This window comes from Medicago truncatula, chromosome 7, assembly GCF_003473485.1.
Source record: "Medicago truncatula cultivar Jemalong A17 chromosome 7, MtrunA17r5.0-ANR, whole genome shotgun sequence".
Lineage (NCBI taxonomy): Eukaryota > Viridiplantae > Streptophyta > Magnoliopsida > Fabales > Fabaceae > Medicago > Medicago truncatula.
In genome coordinates, this window is record NC_053048.1 from 46,768,530 (window position 1) to 46,784,266 (window position 15,737).

Below are 15,737 nucleotides of genomic sequence, written 5' to 3' on the forward strand. Positions count from 1 at the left end.
AACAAAATAAAGAGGGAAAAAAACGCAGTTAACTAATAATAATAATAATATTAATATGCAATTTAATTTTTAGAAAATTAAAGCAAAGGTTTCGATGCGATGGCATAGAGGTTGGGTGCCCTCTGCAACATGTTACACAGAATAAGGTAAAACACTTATTCAATCCATCAATCTTGAAATCTTAGAGGAACTAATGATTAAACAATGACTTCTTCTTCTTTTTAAATGATATCGAATCAAATCAAATATATGGTGATTGGTATAAAATTTTGTTGGTTGCTAAGATGTTGGTGACAAAATTTATATGTACTCGTATCATTTGTCAAAACCATCGAAGAATAATTTTTGAGAAATGCTAACTTGTGTCCTTGAAACATAAGCCAAATATTAATTGTAGAAGTTTTTTTTTGAAAATTATGCATTTATATCTTAAAAATTTCAAAAGTTATATTTTTAATATAAAATTTATTTTTAATTTCTATTTTAAGCTCCTTAACTTGTGCCCTTAAAAGACACAAATTAGTATCACCCATAATTTTTTTCGGGCTTGAAAGAATAATTTGACAAAACCATCTACATTATTTACCATTGTATTGTTTGCCACAAAAAATCACTTTTCAAACAAACAAACTTGTTTTGTCTTGCGTATCCAAAGATTAAATGCCACTCATTTTCAAAATTTGCTTCACAACGGGGACAATTATCCTGACATGGAACCCTTTGTTTTGCAACCGATCCCATTCCCAGGTAGGAAGACATGATTATCGATGAGGAAATTCATCGGATACCGGTAGGCGGACTTCACCGTGAGTATATGCCTTTATTATTGAACTTCTGCAAAAGCAAGCGTAGACGTTTCTTTCAGAAACCTTCTCTTTATTATGAACAAAAATTGCTCCATGTGCTCATTGATTCATCCAACATCGATAGTTCTAAAAAGTCCTCTGTTAAACAGATATAAAGGATGAAGGGTAAAAAAAAAAAATCAATCAATCAATTTAATTCATGTTAAAATTCATCATACTAGCGCTTTGTTAGATAATATAAGGGATTTTAAGCGTTCTTCAAAAGCACCATGATTAAATATGTTTTTGAAATGGATTAAACACGTGCCTATTCTCTTCTAAAACATTCGCGTGGAATTTGTTATCAATGAGAATACAAAAGAGACAAACAAACAAAACTAATCTCTCAAGAAGAGTTGAAGAAAGGTGTGAGTAGTAAGACCGGACTGAAGAAGAATGACAACAACCTTGCATAGAAGAAGCATTATTATTCACGGACAGTTTGAATGAAACTAAGATTCAAATCATAAAATAAGTACCTCTTCATATGGGAAACCAATGACCCATATGTTCATCCACCAAGAAAAACTTTCGCTTGGAATGATTCTTGAGAATATAAAATGGAAAGATTTAAATAAAAGTATGTATATGTTGCTGAGAGTGGCGTGACGTGACTTGAAGCCGGAGACCATTTCCTTTTCTTGCTCTCGTGCCGGATGTCATCTCGACATATCAGTCGTTTAAAAATAGAAACAATTGATATATTTTATATATATAAAAAAAAAGTTTAATCTATTGTATTAATCTTTTAAGACATTTGTTAATATTTCAGTTAAAATAATTTACTTATAAATATATTGTCCGTCTGTCTTATCAACACCGAAAAGATGCCTGAAAGTTCATTCAGGATGGGAATCAACTAATTTTTTGCTTGGAATAGTTTTTTTTTTTTTTAATACAACTAAAGATTTTGTCATTTTGATGTTTTAAAGGAAAAAAAATAAAAAATAATAACTCCTAAAAAAAGTAAAAATAAAAAATTCCGAATCCAATACTGATGTCTTTTAAGTCTCTTCACTCGTTTCTTGTGCTTTATTAACCTTCTTCATGGGTTTTTGAAGCACGTGAGAGAAGTACATATTGCTCTTGTTGCCAGCCACTTATACATCTTTTCCCCTATTGGTTGTTTGATGAAGAGTTATCTATCCAGGTCATGGTAACACTATTACTTCAAAATGTGTAATCTCTCAACATTTAATAAATTGAGAGAGAATCCATTTTATGGATTTGCATTTCATGCAAGCTTACGAAGTTCATGTACATACATCTAATTTGAATTAATCAAATAATTGTATTTAAGTGGTTCGTAAAATTTAGTTAAAAAGTCAATAGTTCGAAATAATCGGAACTCATTCAATTTTTGTCCATACATAACTTAACACCAAGTTTAACCTCATTATCAAGATTCCTTCCTTTAGAAAATGGAGGATTAAGAACGACTGAAATTGTTTAGTAAAAAATTAAGCTAGCAAATTTAAAATAGAAATCGAAATTCTTGTTTGCAACTGCATAGATTTCCCAACCAAATTAATTTAGTGAGAGTTCTTTAAAAAGAAAGAGTGGTTGTTTTTATAGATTCTCATTCATTAGAGATAATCATATTCGAAATATATCAGTTATTAAATGCATATTTTTCTCTATCAAAATTCAAACATTGATTTATTTATTTTAAGAAAAATTCAAACATTGATTTGTTGATGTAGTCTTTCTAAATTGTACTAAATCTAGTAAGAAATAATTTCATGATAGACTTTATTTATTTTACTCTATTATTTTTACTATTTTTATTTTTTAGTAAAACTTCCTCCATCCTTTTTTTTTTTTGTTGTAAAAACCAACAATTTATTAATAGAAAAAGAAAGAAAGAAAGGAAAAGGAAAAAAAAAGCATATAATCAAGTGGATGGACCAAACCAAAACCCCACTTAAATAGGAAAAGGAAAACAAAATACAAATACAAAATACAAAAATTACCAAGTGGAGGAGGGACCAAACTAAAAATCAAAGAAAATCAAAAATTGAGAATTCATTGCGAAATATCCTTCCCAGTAGATATGAGCATGAATGTTATCCAATGCATTGCTCACTGCAAATGAAATCAAGATAAAAAAATCAAAGTAATGCTTCGAGAGATTAGGAACGTTATTAGGTCTAACATTGATGGTGGAAAAGGTACTTTTGCATATTAAGGCTATGCAAGTACCAATTAGGAATCTGAACTGTTTTTTTTTTTGTTGGATTGTATAATCCAATCGGAGGTAATAATGGAAATTCAGAGGGCGCGTGAGAAACACGGAGGTGGGAAAAGAAATTCTTTAAGAAGAAAAAGAAAGAGGAGAAGGAGGAGAAAGGTCCGAGAGAAAATGTAACCAAAATCATTAATATTTATAATTACCATTTGGTTTATATGATTTGTAGAGTTTGAACCTTATTTTTGAGGTTTTGGAGAAATATTATTATGGATGATGTTGGTGTTTTTTATTTTATACGATTTGTATTGTATAATTTTTAGGTTAATTGAAAAAAGAAGAAAAAAAATAAAAGGTTGAGATGAAATATAATCAAAAAAACTATTTTGAACACAACGAGTGTTTAGGCTTTTAATCTTTGTCGTTGCAACTTGACGATAAATACTATTAGAACCAAAGAGGTTTGGAATTTTTACTTTTAATAAATATTGTTGTCTGGTTGGCATATTTGATTCCTTTTCTTCGGTGGTCGTCTCGTTCTCCTCAAGTCTATCATAATTGCTCTGCATGTCTATGCTCTTTCCTTCTTCAAAGCTCCATCATGTATAATCTCTTCCATAAAATATTTATTGAATAATTTTTTTTGGAAGGGGTGTGAGGGACATAGGAAAATTTCTTGGATAGGATGGTCTTCTGTTTGTTTGAGAAAGGAGTATGGAGGGTTGGGGGTTAGGAGGTTGAGGGAGCTTAATATTGCTCTGTTAGGTAAATGGTGTTGGCGTTTGTTAGTGGAGGGTGATGATTTGTGGTGTAGGGTGTTGGTGGCTAGGTATGGTGTGGAGGATGGGCGGTTGGAGGATGGGGGCCGGAGTTGTTCTTGTTGGTGGTGGGAGATAGTGAGAATTCGGGATGGGGTTGAAGGTAGGGAGTGATGGGTGGTTTGTGTCGTGTGTGTCTTTTTGGTATGATGTCCAGTGTGGCGGTGTTTCTTTTCGTGATCGCTTTCAGCGTCTATATGATTTGGATGATAACAAAGCGATCACAATTAGGAATATGTGTCTGTCTGGGTGGGAGGAAGGGGTTAGGCGTGGAGGTGGCGTCGTCGTTTGTGGGTGTGAGAGGAGAAATTGTTAGAGGAGTGTAGGGCATTATTACTTACAGTTTCTTTGCTGGATACCATTTCTGATGTTTGGTAGTGGTACTTGGACCTAATAGGGGGTTATTCCGTTCGTGGTGTTTATGACATGCTGACATATCAGGAGCATGCTCAAGTTCCTCCAAGCATGGATTTTATTTGGCATAAGCAGGTTCCCCTAAAGGTCTCTGTTTTTTCATGGAGGATGCTAGACTTCCAACAAAATCAAAACTGGCAACTCGTGGTGTCATCTCTACAGAGGCTCGGTTGTGTGTGGTTGGGTGCGGGCGTGTGGCCATGTTGAAGAAGCCCATCATTTGTTTTTATTGTGCCCAACATTCTCCTCTCTTTGGTCGTTGGTGCGCGCTTGGATTGGTTTTGATGGTGTCGACACACAGGTTATTCATAATCCATTTCTGTCAATTTATTTATGGCACGCCTAGTGTGCAAATGTACATCTTTTATGAAGAATTCAAAATATTAGGAAGATGTTAGATATGTGACATCAAGTTTGGCAAAAAGGAAAATAAGCGTTAGTTTTGCCTCTAGTGAAACACATCTTCCATTTGATAAAGAATATGCTAACTTGTCTCTCCTAACATGAATATGCTAACTTGTCTTTTCTAACATGCAAATGTCTGCCTCCGGTAAAAAATATGAAAGTGATCATTTGCTCCTTTTAAAGAATCATCCTCTTGTCATTCGTAAATGGCTACCATTTGATTGAAACAAAGAATTCATACAAAAAAAAAGGACCAACATGTGAAGAACTTGTGAGTTTGATAAGCATCCTATGCTTGTGTAGTTGATGAATCATATGCTTAATTGACAACACATTATCATTTGACTAAGAAGAGTTATGATGAATCCTTGACCTCTTTTAAAATTGTGCGAGGAATTAACTTATGGATTAGAGTAAAATGGGTAAAATCAAATCATATTCTACTTACTTAAAGATATAGAGCTTTTAAATCCCAAAATGGACAATGTAAAAAATTGCACAGTCATGTTTTACAAATATGTGGAAAATACAACTACTTGTAAGGGAAGATGAGAAACACCGAGTCCAACAGTATAATGCATTAAGAAAATATTTTCAAATCAAGACACATTTATCTTAATTGTTGCATTTCTCGAGTGAAGACAAGTTCCTTAACAGGGGCAACAAGAGACTCGACATAATACCTACAACTTCTCTCAATTCTACCATGTCCCCATGAATAGGACTCCGCCCGTAACACGATCGACATATCCAAGACGTATTCCTACAGGTAAAGGGAGTTCGAATAAATATGTGTTTGAAAAGTTATGAATCGATTGATAAGTCCAATTCCAATACCTTGATTTCTAACGACAATGCACCGTGAACTGATATATATCGTCTGCTACTATACGGCCAATTAATGTTTGTATCAAAAAAATTTATGGTATAACTATCAATTGATAACGAACTAGTATAAATCGACGTGTACACCCTTCTATTCAACTTGCTTTTGCATTACATTTCTTTTTGCTTCTATTTAAAGTGATTTTGCTTTTCAGCAACTAAATTTTTATCTGAGTATTTTAAAAGATTCTTCTTTATAATATATGTATTTATGCTTAATCTTTAATAAAGAATTCCCTTAAAGATGGCAATTCTATCTCCAGCCCAAATAATGCAGGCCTTCCACAGGTTCAACGAGGTTCGATGGTAGCGGGTCCGTGGTAGTATGCACCAAGATACATGTCAAGTTCTTTAAGGTTTATCATCCGTTGCTAATCCCACATGCGGAGGTGGTTCGGTCTCACCCCCTAAGCCAACTAATGAGGAGGTTATTGTTGAAGAGGATCATGCTAGAGATCATCCTAACACACTAGGTATCATACAAACCCTCCACGACATGACGAAAGAGGGGTTGCGTTATGATAACTCAGTTGGCAAACAAAGTGAAATCAAATTTCTTCCTATGCACCAAACAATGCATATTTCTCTTCTTTTCTCAAATAAACTACAATTCAACATGTGAAACCGATCAAACCACCGATTTTACGGGCCTTTATCTATAATCGTGTTATGTTGCTAGACGATTTTGAGTGTTGTTGTTTTTACATTCATTGTTTCTTAGAAACGCGTGAAAATGATAAAAAAAAAAAAAAAATCTAATTACTCCGCTTGAATGTTGGACATGGAATGTTGGTCATTTTCATGTGTTTCTAGAAAATAATGGAGGTGAGAAAAACAATTCTGGACAATTTGAAGTGGACCCAGGTCCAGCTCCCGATCCAACTACTCGAATCGATCGGTTCCATTTTAATTACCTTGGTATAAAGTGTGCAACAAAATTAATCTAGTAAAAAAGGAGAAATGAAAGCAAAGCGTCAAAAAAGTATTTTGTCGTTTAGCTTGACATTATTCGTAGAGAAACATCTTCTTATCTCTCTGGGTTTATGTGGCCTCGCTTGTGCTCTGCTCTGTTCAGTCTTGTCATAGTGACTTCTCTCTTATTTCCAACAACCACACGTTCTATTCTGCAACATTACAATATTCAACTATCTATAACTATAACTAACTTCACCGACTTTGCTTTCCTACTAATATGTCATGAATTTTGATTTTCAAATTTAATTGTTTTTCGTGACATGAACAACTACTGCGTTTCATATTTCCAATCTCAAATGGATCAACAACGATTGCCTCGTCCTAAGAAACCAATCATGTAACTTTTCTACTTCATTTTTATATTTTTTTATATTTTTTTTTAACTAACGAGTGATAAAAAAAATGGAACAGTGCAGATGATGAGATCATGGAGTTGTTATGGCAAAACGGCCAAGTTGTTACACAGAGGCCAAACCACCGTCATGCCAAGAAACCACCGTCATGTCAAGAAACAACTCGCGGCGGAGGAGCTTCTCCAGTAGAAAACTACAATCAATATCTCTTCATGCAAGAAAACGAAATGGCTTCATGGCTTCATTACGATGATTCTCCCTTCGATCGAACCTTCTCCACTGATTACCTCAATACGCCGCCGGCGACGGCTAATAACAACAGTAGCATACAAACTCCGACGTCGGTGGTTCCTTCTCGTCCTCCAATTCCCCCGCCACGGAGGATGGGGCACGTACAGCCTGAGACACCGAATTTCGCAAAACACGGTGTAATGAACACTGCTGTGAGGGAATCAACGGTTGTGGATTCGTGTGATACACCAGCTGTGATGCCGGCGGCGTTTTCGGAGACGGTGAAAAGCTTGGCGGATCAAACGGAAGGAGACACCGAAGTAGCGGTGGTTTCGACAACTTTTGATGAACCGGGAGGTTCAAGTAGCAGTGAAGAACCTGAACCGGTTGGGAAGGTAGCGGAGCAGGACCGAAAGAGGAAGGGAATAGAAGCGGAGGAATGGGAATATCAGAGCGAGGTGAGTGAGTGAGTTAACTAAGCGCTGTTACTTTTTTATTTACTGTTGCTGTGTGTGTGTGTGTGTGATTGTGCTTTATGGACATACCTGTCGTGGCTGGACATGGCTTCGCCGCGTGTATCGTTTTAAATTCGATACTTTTTAAAGAAACTTTTGTCTAGGAGTAGAATATATTTTTTAGATATGGTGGTCCACATCAATGATAGTAAAATTAAAATCTAGTAGCGTATGTTTGGTTGCATGGCAAGAAGAGTTGTTTTGAGTGAATTGATTCTATATAACCGATTTTGATTAAAAATGAGTAGAATATAAAGTGATTTGTATTTACATATTCTACAAAGCAACCAAACATATTAGAATCAATTTTGACCCCTTAAAAAGTAGAACCAAACATACATTTTAACCTTTTGTTAGTTGCGACTTTACCACTTGGGCATATGAGGGTGATGTTTGAGCAGGAATCAAAGTTCAATTAATTACAGAAGGGTTTTACGATTGAAGAAGTTGGATATGATGAGGAATATTGGGTGGCTGTGTGATCAATGTGAAAGCTGCTTAAGCATGGTTCTTAGAATAGACAAAGTAATTAAGCTGTCATGAATGTGAGCCACCTAGCTGGTCTAAAGTTCTTTGAATGCATTGCATGCATATTCTATTAAATGGAGAAGTTCTGCAAATATGAAATAGTATTTAGAAAAATGCATTCTTGTACATGGTTAGTCGTGGATGTATAGTATGAAGATTATCAAATTGTGCTTAGTTGTGGAGTTTGAGTAGGCAGGGATTTAGGTTGGAATCCTTGGCAATTGGCATAAGCAGTGATTTGTTCCTGTACAACTTAAAAACTTTAGAAGCTTTGCATGTCATCTAGGTAGCATATTATGGGAGTTTAACCCTGATCGTAGTTCTTCATAAAAAATTCCAGAGTTCTTTTTCACTTCAAAGATAACATCGCCTTTCACGCACAATATCTAATATACTTGGTTGTTTTCTTAATCCTTATTTCTCCTATTTATACGTGATAACCCCTCTACTTAATCAGCTACACTAACTATAACTAATCCTTACTAATCTAACACCCATTTATTCTTTATTCTTGTACTGTCTCTTGTTTCAACATTTTTGTGAGATAGATCAATTTTTCAATAACATTTTTTACATCTTTGATTCTTTTTCTACAATTTCTTCAAACATAGTTTATTTGCAATTTCTATATTCTTATTTCTAATTGTATTTCTGTAAAAGGATGTTGATTTTGAATCTGCGGAAGCCAAAAAAAATATCAGTGGATCATCTACAAAGAGATCTCGTGCTGCTGAGGTCCATAATCTCTCAGAGCGGGTTGGTAGTTTTGACACACATTTGTTTGAGTTTACATATTTTATTCTGCTTTCCTCATAACATTAAAGTTTTCACATTGCATTTCTATGCAGAGGCGCCGTGATCGGATTAATGAAAAGATGAAAGCTCTGCAAGAACTTATACCTCGATCTAATAAGGTAAACTTACGTTTAGATTTCCCAGTGTTTTATTTCTTGATAATGTAAGGGGCAGGGTTTTAGATTTAATTTACTTCCTTTTTTTTGTTTCTAATCTTTCTCCTACTCTTAATTCATAGTCTGACAAAGCATCTATGCTGGATGAAGCAATTGATTACTTGAAGTCGCTGCAGTTACAAGTGCAGGTAGATTCTTCTTTTTTGGGTGAACACATTCTTCAGTTTTTCCTCACCTTGAGTTTGTATTATAAATTCATTTTCAAGTAGTATATTATACTCTATGTTCATAAATTGTTTAGGCGGATAAACTTAGCATCTGCTCATTTAATAAATTGTTTGTTAAACAAGATACCCTAGTAAGCTTGCACCATGCCACCATCGGCCAGTGGTGGAACATTACACAAGCAATTCAGTTGATTAGAAATGACATCTATATATTTGTGACCTTAACAAAAGGTCATGCCACTATCTAGTAGCAAGTTGGTCATGTAGTTTCATTTCTGAAACAGAGAGTACAACTTATGCAGATGATGTCCATGGGATGTGGCATGGTACCTATGATGTTTCCTGGAATCCAGCAGTATATGCCAACGGTTGGAATGGGAATGGGGATGGGTATGGAAATGGGAATAAACAGACCAGTAATGCCATTTCCCAATATGTTATCCGGTTCTGCTTTGCCTGCAGCCGCAAATTTGGGACCAAGGTTCGCGATGCCTCCTTTCCATATGCCGCATGTTCCAACACCTGGTTCATCCAGAATGCAAGCAGCAAATCAGGTAGATAATAATGTGATCACCTCAGCTGGAACACATGATTCAAATCAGTCACGTACCCCAAACTTCAGTGATTCTTATCAACAATATCTTGGACCCCACCAGATGCAGTTTCAATTGATGCAGGTATTTTGTCCTCTAATATTATTTCTGATTACAAATTTTTTAAATAATATGTGAAGTAACTTGTTGCACATGAGATCCATTGGATATCCTGCCACCACCACATATATTATTTTACTATGGTAATAATGTGTGTGCTGTTTTACTTTGCATTTTAAAAACAGATCAATCAAAAAATTTATGTTATATATAAATTGGTATTTTACATTTAACTCAACTGGTAGTAAAACTTCATTTTTGCAAACGTTCGAAGTTTCTTTTTTTGTTCTTTCAATAAAAACAATCAAACGACGTAAACATTTAAGAAGTCCGTTACCATGTGTAGAATCAAGCAATGAACCAACCAAATGTCAGCAGGCCTCTTGAGAAACCAGAAACCCGCCAGTCAGGTAAATTGCCTTATCTTAGTATTTTGCAGGATTTGGTTAGTTTATTATTCTGTGTTTTAATGATTTTGATATACAGTTACTGTGTTCTTGTGTCATGAGCTTCTGGAGCACATTAACTTCCAGAACCAATTTAACCTTCCTGTGTCCAAGAACCAATTTAATCCTTCAATTCAAATTTGTACTGAATCTTTATTATATATCAAATATGGCTTAGTATCTCAATTTTTTTCTTGATTATGTTCAGGAGATAAGTGATTATTTGATAGTTTCAATCAAGGGCTGGCTATTCAGATGGTGCTTCTTATTATTGTATATTATCTGATACTACTAGCTCTCAATATGGTACTACTAGTATTATTGTAAGTCCCGAACAAGCTATATTTCACAAAACATGGATAACTATGAATAATTAATAATGGACTTGCGTGCATTGCAGGTTATATTTTCTGCCACTCCTAATACAGTATGCCAAGTTTTGTAGTGTGACGGAACGAACTTTTTAACAGTTCTCAGTTGCAAGCTAATCTATACTACACTGCTAACATGTAAACTGTTGTAACTTAGTTTTTTCTCTTCCCTCATTTACATTATTCTGTTTACAAAATAAAATGGGTACACTTATCATAGGATAAAGTGTCAATCGATTATATGTATGTAAATGTAATGTTGTATACTTGTTTTTACAAAATAATGTTAGATACTTATATCATGAAAATAGTTTATAGCTGTTTTATTCATCAATGACCTGTGAATCTGTCTCAGTATAATGTTTTAGGCAGTTGTTAGGTTATGATTTTCTTCTGGCGTCTTAGTGGTTCTCTTTAGCCCGGGTTTGATGTGTAGTCACAATATGCCACCTTGCGTTGAATTGGAAATTCACTATTTTAGCCTCTTTCTGATGCATTGGGACGCAAAAGATGGTAGATTAACACAAACCAAATATAATCATATACTCCCTCCGTACCAAATTGTATGTCGCTTTAGGGAAATTGTTTTGTCTCAAATTATATGTCGCTTTACAATACCAATGTAACATTAATGTTACTTTTTCTATTATAACCTTAGTTATTTATTACTCTCTCTTCTTTCATTTATCTTTCCCATATTATTTATTAAGGACAATTTTGTAAAACAACTCATAATATCTCTTTTCCATACAATATTAATTGCATTTCTTAATATGTGTGAAATGCCTAAAATGTCATACAATTTGGGACGGAGGAAATATATCTTTTAGAATCTGGATCTACTATAGTCCATTTTACAGCGAAGTCTTTGTAGATGTTAAATTAAAAGAAAGAAAATTTATTTCTCTTAATCTAACGATCTATAACCGACTGCTCCTTGATATTCATAGAGAATCTAATTTGTACTTTTGAAGGAGGAAATATTTTTCACTCATTATTAAATGATGAATGACCAATCTTGTGTACCATGATCACATGTACACTCTACTCTCCGGTCTATAGGTTTATTATAGTTTAGCATGCATTTATGAGTTTTTTGTTTGTGGATAAAAAATGAGTGATGATAGGTGGACATACTTAGGTGGCATACCACCTTTGTACCACTCTTAGGAAATGATCCCCTCGTGCCTTTTAAAACAAGAGAAAATATAAGTTGACACCCTTTTGTTTGTACCACCCTATGTGGCATGGGTATCTTGGTAATTTTACCTCAAAATTACAACCACTCTTTAATCCACTGCTTCTCTCTCATAACCACAATATGTATCCTCTTCTCTCTCGCAACCCCTTCTTCTCAGACCACCTTCACTCTTTAATCGCCGCCGTTCTCAGACCACATCGCCGACGCCGTACAGTTGTAACCCATCACCGAATCACAACCCCTTCTTCTCCATCTCCACCTTTCCTCCATCTCTACCGGCGACTGACCTTTTTTTTTTCTTACAGATCTGTCTCCGGTGGCCACGAGGTGGTCGGAGAAGAGAAAGAAGGAGAGAGTGTGTGCAGAAGGGAGATAATTGAGAGTGAGGAGAATTTTTTTTTGAATGACATGGATTATTCTTGCCTGACTCTCCCTAATTTGTTAAAATCATTGATTGACAATTTCATTTCAACAATCAAAATTCCATCTTTAATTCCAAATGAAATTAGTTTGTGTGTTGGAATTGGATGGGAATACTACAAGATACAACAAGAAGAAATTCTGCAATATCAAAGGAATATTCAAATTCATTGAAAACCATAAGAGGAGCTTTTGGGTCCAATTAGCAAGACCAATGGAGGTGTGATTCATAAATTTTGCTTCCAAAAATATTGTCAAGGGGAAAAGGCTTGATCTGCTTCTCAATGATTTTAAACATTTATTCATGTTATTTTGTTTGAAGACCAATATTATTTGTGGTTATGGTGCCTATGGATCTGTTGAAGAAGAAGATAGAGGATTGAGAAAGAGAGTCCGCGAAAATTGAAGGAAAAAAATGAATAATACAAACTTTTATCTCTCCTCTAATTTTCTCTTCCCTCTTGTGCAAGGACAATTTGATAGTGACTCTATCTTGAAAAATTATGTCATGTTGAGTTAAGCATCTGCCAAAATAAGAGGCTAGTTGATTTAGAAATCACTAAATGTTTATTACAAACTGTTAATGATAGGGAATGGCAACGGTGGGTGGTCGGAGACGTTGGAGAGAGAAGGCGGTGAGAGAAAAAGGGTAGGAGTACGAAGAGAACGAAGGGAGGATTGTTTGTCTAGATTGTCTTACAAAATTGCCCCTGACTTTTTGTTGTTGGACAAAATTACCCCCAAATTAATTAATAAAAAAAGCCACATAGAAGGTGTACAATGAGGGGTATGCCACATAGGTATTGCTCTTAACAAAATAAGCCCTGGCTATGTAGCGCAATAGTATACTTCTTTCATTTAGGAAAGTGCAATAGTATATTGAAAAAGTCATATTTTTTAGAGCAAGTGAAGTGGACTCAAAAGGTCGTTACCCTCTTCATTTGGCTTCAGCTGAAGGACACATTCAAATAGTGAAAACTTTGTTGATGACAAATCCAAATATTTGTTTGATTCCCGACAATGATGACAAACTTCCTATACACTTGGCTGTGTCTAGAGGACACGTGGAAGTTGTTGAGGAATTGAAAAATGCTAAGCCATGTTCAATTCAAAAGATTGGTGATGATGGATCTCTATTGCATTTGTGTGTAAGGTATAATCATTTGGAGGCCTTGAAATACTTAGTTCAATCCGTGAATGGAGCTCAAGAGCTATAGCATGTCCAAGACAAGGAGGGTAACACGATTCTTCATTGAGCAGTTAACCTCAAGCAAATTCAGGTATTCAACTTTAATACATTTTTATTGGTTACTATTCAGTTCTTACATTTTTTTTTTTTGAAGAATATTCAGTCCTTACAATTTATTATACATTTTTAATCAAAAAATTACTTTTAGTAGTTTTAGTTGAGTTTATTTAAGCTTTTAAAATCAATCATAATTAAAAAAAAAAAATGTTTTCCTTATTAAAATTAGAAGCTGATTTTAGTAGCTTTTGAAAAAGAAAAAAAGATTTTGATGAAAGTGGTAAATGAAAGAGAATATTAATTTATAAGTAATAATCCACATTAAAATCTCTAAAAGTAATTTTATGAGTATTTTATCTAATAATCATTGTTATTTTATTCTTAAACAAGCAGACCTAATATCTTCCTTGGGAAGAGCTTGACTTTTAAATGACAAGTTTTTCCATTTACATGAATTGAAATTTCCTTGAAATTTTACTTGTAAAATTCAACTAGTGTTCAAACAATTTTTTTTATGGATAGGGAAATATATTGATTTAAAAGTGATGCACTTAATATAAAACTAAAGGATAACTGAAAAGCAAATGAAAAAGCAAATAATAATGTTATGTTGAAAATTGAAATTCATGTTAGGACAATTTCTTTATGTCAATGTGACACTCATAATGAGATTCAGTATTAGTTTACATTGTTTTCGTTTTAATACCAGTTTCTAAAAGTGATTGATTTTTCTTAACACTCTCTGCACAGACCATAAAATTCTTGCTTTCGCTTCCCCAAATGAGAACAGCAGCAAACACTTTGAATAACAAGGGTCTCACACCTTTGGATATATTGAACAAACACTCTCAAGCAGATTTCATTGACATTGCAATCCAATACATTTTAATTGAAGCAGGGGTTCAAAAAACTTGTACAAATGCACATGCTAGTAGTACTAATGAACCACATCAATCCAATACATTGAAAAATTGGGAGAATTTTTTGTCAAAATACATACAACATCAAGGTAATTGGATAGAAGAGACACGTGGCACATCAATGATTGCAGCAACCATGACATTTCAATCAGCATTGAACCCCCCAGGTGGAGTTTGGCAAGAGAATACACTTGCACTACTTATCATAATGTGGATGTTAACTGTTGCAATGACCATTGCGGTTACTTTTATGATGCTTACTTATTTGTGGGCCATTGGATTGGTTACACCTGATCATATTATTTATTATGATGCTTATAGGTTAGGGTTTCTATTAGGTGGTGCTTGGGGTGTTATATTTCTTGTTCTTGCTTTGATTCAAATTGTAAGGTTTATTTTTTGGATAAAGCAGCAGCAGCTCCACAGATAAGCTTATTTATATATAAATTGTGGTTCGTGATTGCAGATGTGGCTTCAATATCAAGACTCACAACTGCAATCACAATTTTGAAAATTGGTTTGGGAAGGTATTTTGTATTCTCTGATTGAGAAAAAATATAACTTTGTCTTTGTCTTTCTATCATGTGCACAGGAAACATCCATCATTTAAAGGGTGTAATACCACATAGTTACTTTATGCCAAAAAGAAAAAAGAAAATATTTTTCCTTTCTATTATATATACGTAGCTTGTATGTTTGATTTCACTGTAGAAACTTCCAAGTGATTTCATAAACATTGTAATTTCATGCTCAAAAGGCGTGATTAGAAGATTAAATATTCCTCCACAAGTCTTAACTTCATTTAGACAAGTTAACGATAAGGACTGAAATTGGTGAAGAAATATAAATATAGGGCAAAAATTTGAATTAAATTTTTGAGTTAACTAAAAATAGAAGTTCATTTATTTAAATGGATGAAAAACATGGTTAACTCAAAAATAAATCAAACGGTGAAGAAAATGATAAAAGACACAAAATAAAGTACTATGATTTGTGCTAATAAAAAATCAAATTATTAGATATGTGTTATCTAATTTATGCAAATCGCATCCATCTTCAACACATTTAGGAATTTTAGATATCGGTGACCGTTCAATCAAGATCAGACAGTTCAAATTTAACTTCGATATTTTAAATTATAAAATCAAAATCAGCCTTTTTTAGATCTTCCAATCTTGATTAAAC

General features: G+C 34.1%; 1 protein-coding gene across 3 annotated transcripts; it reads left to right on the forward strand.

Annotated features, from left to right (window-relative positions):
• Nucleotides 1-6,593: 6,593 nt before the first annotated feature.
• On the forward strand, nucleotides 6,594-11,067 carry LOC11419484 (transcription factor PIF1). Of its 3 annotated transcripts, none has more exons than XM_003625427.4 (9): nucleotides 6,594-6,867; nucleotides 6,942-7,572; nucleotides 8,818-8,913; nucleotides 9,006-9,071; nucleotides 9,191-9,256; nucleotides 9,580-9,972; nucleotides 10,295-10,358; nucleotides 10,603-10,717; nucleotides 10,795-11,067. In XM_003625427.4, the coding sequence occupies exons 1-8, from the start codon at nucleotides 6,791-6,793 to the stop codon at nucleotides 10,611-10,613; spliced, it is 1,404 nt and encodes a 467-aa protein (XP_003625475.1). In that variant the 5' UTR covers nucleotides 6,594-6,790; the 3' UTR covers nucleotides 10,614-10,717; nucleotides 10,795-11,067. The 3 variants fall into 3 exon arrangements, with proteins under 3 accessions (XP_003625475.1, XP_013449960.1, XP_024625778.1); XM_013594506.3 differs by having other exon boundaries at nucleotides 9,598-9,972; XM_024770010.2 differs by having other exon boundaries at nucleotides 10,603-10,700; nucleotides 10,795-11,062.
• The last annotated feature ends 4,670 nt before the right edge of the window (nucleotides 11,068-15,737 follow it).